A 4,965-nucleotide genomic window follows, 5' to 3' on the forward strand; every position below is an offset into this window, starting at 1 on the left:
CAGTTAATTCGTACTTATCAGGATATTATGTCTGTCTTTCATGTTATTTTGGACCAGAAAGTAAACAAAAATCGAAATCAGGGTAGAAACATCAACAAAGAATAAGAGATAGAAAATAATAAGAGAAAAGTGATCAAAATAAAGTCGAATTAAAAGATTTAATTGTCGTTTCAATGAAAAATTGATGAATAATAAAGGTAATAAAAGAAGAGATAGAAATAGAAATTTGCCAAAATTTAAATAGAAAAAATTAATAGCGATATTAATAGTTGTACAACTACTACTATTATTATTGTTGTTTTTTGATTTCCTCTTTGATAAAATAATAACCTTTTTTTATTTTTGGATTTTGATAAAGTAACGATCCACTTGACTAAGTACATATGGAACGTTTTAGTATTTACTATTTAGTGAAACGAGATGCATAATTCACACCCGTTGATGGCAACCATAGATCCCCCAGAATAAATTGGGCCACCGTGAAGTTACTAGCTTCATCATAGTCATTGATAACATGATACCCAGGCCACTTCACTCTCTCAGAAAGCCCAGATCCAGGCCCATAATTCATGAACTCACCATAGTAAAGTGTGTCCAAATACAACGTGTCATTCCATTCTTTCCACCCTTGCGGGCTCACCATCTCGCTCATGTAAGATTGCATGAAAACCGTTCTCGAATATGCCTTCCATGGTCTCCCAAGGTACGTTCTTGTGCAGTTCAAGAAAGGTAGAAGTTCAGAATGTGCAGAGATGTTGCTGAATTGGATGGAGAAGCCGGAGGGTGAGGTGGAGTCCTTTGCGGCTTGAGCGGTTATGGTGTTGGTTTGTTCCGGTAAGCCTTTCTTGGCAAGTATGGTGCAGTTCTGGAAGACTGCGGCGGCGCGGCCGAAGATGAAGTCTACGGTGCCGGTGATGATGGACTCTCGGTAGAATTGGCGGTTGGAGTGGGCGTAGAGGCTGTCTTGGTAGCCGGAGATTTCGCAGCGGTAGAAGACTGAGAGATCGGATTGTGATCTTAGAGCTACTGCTTGGCTCCCTCTTGGCCCTGCAGTGTTATGGAAGGAAATGTTTTGTGCTATAAACCCTCTGCCTGCCACAGCTTCACAAAAAATAAATAAAATTGTTGAAATGCATGATAAAATTGTATAAAAGTAATCTATATATAAGCTTAAGTATAGAATCAAATCATAAGGATGAAAGCGTAATTAATATCAAAGTAAATCAACATATATGAAATAAACAAAAACTAAAAAATAAAAAGCAGAGTGTATTTCCTTTTCTAGTGAAAATTATAATGGTTTGAAATTTTGTGAATACAATTTCACTTACAATATATCGTATTAACGAATTTTATCAAAATTACAAGTCATTGTGCAAACATTTTTGAAGGTCTATAAAAATGAGTTTGACACATTTTTTTTAATCTTCTTTTTATTTTTCCTTTCCCTTTTATTTTTTCTCTTTTGTCTCCCTAAAAAAATTATGACAAATTTGTGAAGCAAAAATATTTTGTACACAAAAAAAATTAATCACTATATATTTATGTTTAAATATGTGTTGTTTAATTTATTTTTAATATAATTTATATTTTAACATATATTTGATATGAGTGTCTAATTTAGTAATTGATTTTTTTGTATACACATAGTATCTTTATAAAATCTTTTAACATTTCCCTTAATAGGCTTAATTGCACATGCATAAATATTTAAAATAATAGAATAACATTTAATTATGCAAAAAAAAAGTAATTATTAGTATTACTGTATTGTGTGGTATTTGTCTTTGCTATCATCTTCTTAAAGTATGTTATAATTATTATTGTAGTCTTCAACGTGAATAAAATCAGAGTACTACTACAAGTATTGAATAGAGAGAATCAAAAAGGAGGAGGAAGAGTGATGAGGAGTCCATAATTACCAAAGGTTGCAGTCCGGTATGTGGTGATATTATGGAAATAACGACTCGAGTTACCAGTGATAACAGTATTCTCCATTCCATCTCCAATCATCACAAGGTTCCACTTCTTGCTATGGATCTCAACTTTCTCACTATACACACCTTTCTTAATGTGTATCACATAACGTTTCATGCTATACTCGGGCGCTGATTCCACAGCATCCTTCACACGTGTGTAGTTCCCACTCCCATCCAAAGCCACCACGGCATCCACCGCCATTAGCAACTTTTTACCCTCAAGATCCTCTGATTCGGTCCAAGAAGGAAACTCAAGTTTGCTCTTGCTCACCCTGTTATACGAAACAGGGTGCACCTGTGTTAGGAGATCCTGGACCATTGTGTTCACTTTGTTGATGGAAGCGGTTACTGCATTCTTTATATTATTGACACTGCTTGTGGTGCCTTCTTCTAATCCTTCCATGCATGTGTCTGTGTTGGCAAGAACAGCACTTAGCCATGTCCTCAAATCAGAGCTCAAATTACCAGTGCCGTTATGCTTGCCTGCAAAAACATTAATTCACATTTAATTTTTCAACAAATGTTATTTGCAATGCCATTATATATACTTTCCTTGTATATGTTTCATTTTTTATATGAATTTAATTTTCGGAAATATTTGGTAAGCAAAGAAAATCAGCCAAAAATAGCCATAACTTGCCTTGTTTAGCATTCATTAATTGTTGCAACAATTAATTAATACTAGATAAGGCAAGTTCTGGCTGTTTTTTTTTTTCGTTTACCTAGCATTACCCAGTTACCCTTTAATTTTAATACATGTCACTGTAAAACAACTTTCTATATGCATTCATTAATATAATGTCGTATGAACAAAAATAATTATTTATTTTATTGACTGTGAATGATCATCTAAAATAATGGATAAAATTATATGATTGTATTTATATTATCAGCATCAAAATTAAATTCTTTTTATATTAAAAAAACTGATAAGAAGTGATAGAAAATAAAAAAAATTTATCTTTTATAAATTGAAGGTGTACAAAATGATAACTGATGAATACATATCAAAACTCTATTTATATGGTGACTGGTGCATACATATCAAAACTGTATTTAAAAAAAAGAACAACAAAAAGCATATACATTGTATATATTTATTGAGGCCACTCGTTCTTAGAAAACTTATAGTTAATATAATATTAATAATAATATGACCAAATATATAGAAAATATGAAACCGAAAAAAAAAATAGGAAAAGTCTAGGGGGTCAGCAGTTTTGTTGAATTTTGGCCAGCATGTAGCCAGCAGAGAAAGGTGAGTCATTGGATGAAATCTCACACCATTAGATCATCATTGATGGCTATTTGATGGCTACCACTCACAAAAGTTGCTGGCCCTGGCATTGCTCAAAAAAATATATAGCAATATGGGTGGAGATATTCTAAATGAAGAAAAACGAAATATTTATTGGAATTTCGTTCATAGAACAATGTGATGACTGATGACCATCATTGAATTTTTGTTGAATGATTCAAATTAAATGTGAATAAATGGTTCATATATGCGGCTTGATTATTAATACATCGTCGGATAACGTAACCATTATATAATAGCAAGAATATATGATTTATGTGAGATACTCTTATTAAGATTCTAATTTAATTGCTTTGCTGAGAGCATATATAACAAGAATCTGTCATCTAATTAATTCTTTTAAAATTTGTTTAGTGTGTCATGCATTACTCAACAGTGAATCAAAATACGGCAATTTCTGAAAGGATCAATTGAGAACGAGAAACTCTCATATAAGCTACCACTCAAAGACAGCAGTTTCATCCATAAAAAGATGCTTCTAATTTATGAGTGCTGGCAATGAGTTACGTTAGAGGCTGAAACTGGCTTTACAGAGAGAGCCAAAGGGGGCAAACAATATATGGGAACCAAAGCCAAGAGACAAACAGAAATGTTTGGTAATCAAAGAAAATCAGCAAAAAAAGGCATAACTTGGCTTTGCCTTATTTAGCATTCATTAATTGTTACGACGACTAATGAATGTTAAATAAAGCACGTTCTGACTGTTTTTTTTTTTTTGTCTACCTAACATTACCCAAGACAAAATAAAAAAAATGCATTACCTTTGGGACTTTCAGAAACGGACACAACCCAGCTGAGCTCATCGGAGGACAAGTCCATCAACTCAAGGCACGCTGAAACAGCGCTCGAAAGGCGATGATCATCGACAAAGCCTCCGCCATTTCTAACAAACTCAGAATTTAGAATGGATGTAACACTTTTCAAGACACCAACAACTTCTTTAGCTGAGTTAGTGAACTCGGCATGAGAAACTTTAAGGCATTCTAGTGATCCTTTTGAACCAAGAACAGCATCAAATGGGGTGAATAGGAACTGAGTGAAAAGCAATGACAATGAAGTGAATAATAACGGGGTTCTAGCCATTGAATTGGAATGGAAAGTAAAACATAAAAATAATAAAGTTGGAAGGTGAATTGATGATTATCACACACACTACCTCTGGATGGGTGTTTGGATAAGTAGAGGAATGATAAAGAGATAAAATAGAGTTAGAAGATAGTCAGAACATAATTAGCAATAGGTGAAGTTGGGAAAATTAATTAAGAGGTTTTGGTGAAATTAATAGCATTGGAGTTATGTGTGATAGTTATTAGAATATTATAATTAGGAAATAAAATCAGGAAAATATCAAAGACAATTAAAAAAATATCAATGTAATTTATTAGGATATTATTTTATAGCAAGCATACTATTTTTAACGTATTTTTGGTCTATATATTGATAAAAAGTTTGTAATCACAGATGAAAACATAAATAAAAAATAATATTTTTTTAAATAATTATTCGTTTCTTTTCTAAACTCTTTATATCATGGTAACAATAGTACTAGCTTCTGAAAATAGCAAAGGGTCAATCGAAAAGGAAGAAGAGGAAGTAGTGTGAACACGAGGATGGTTTTGTTAATTCAGAATTCCAAGTGGATGAAGTCACATATGACATGCATAAAGC

The 4,965-nt window shown here is 32.7% G+C and overlaps 1 protein-coding gene across 2 annotated transcripts; it reads right to left on the reverse strand.

Annotated features, from left to right (window-relative positions):
* Positions 1-264: 264 nt before the first annotated feature.
* LOC107633262 (pectinesterase/pectinesterase inhibitor PPE8B-like) lies at positions 265-4,527 on the reverse strand. 2 transcript variants are annotated; one of them, XM_088509267.1, is made up of 3 exons: positions 4,059-4,527; positions 1,923-2,462; positions 265-1,092 (listed from the first exon to the last, which is right to left on the reverse strand). In XM_088509267.1, exons 1-3 carry the CDS (start codon positions 4,378-4,380, stop codon positions 404-406), a joined length of 1,551 nt encoding a protein of 516 aa, XP_088365393.1. In that variant the 5' UTR covers positions 4,381-4,527; the 3' UTR covers positions 265-403. The 2 variants fall into 2 exon arrangements, with proteins under 2 accessions (XP_088365393.1, XP_088365392.1); XM_088509266.1 differs by having other exon boundaries at positions 266-1,101.
* Positions 4,528-4,965: the final 438 nt, after the last annotated feature.

This window comes from Arachis ipaensis, chromosome B3 (genome assembly GCF_059453495.1).
Source record: "Arachis ipaensis isolate K30076 ecotype BB chromosome B3, ASM5945349v1, whole genome shotgun sequence".
NCBI classification, from domain to species: domain Eukaryota; kingdom Viridiplantae; phylum Streptophyta; class Magnoliopsida; order Fabales; family Fabaceae; genus Arachis; species Arachis ipaensis.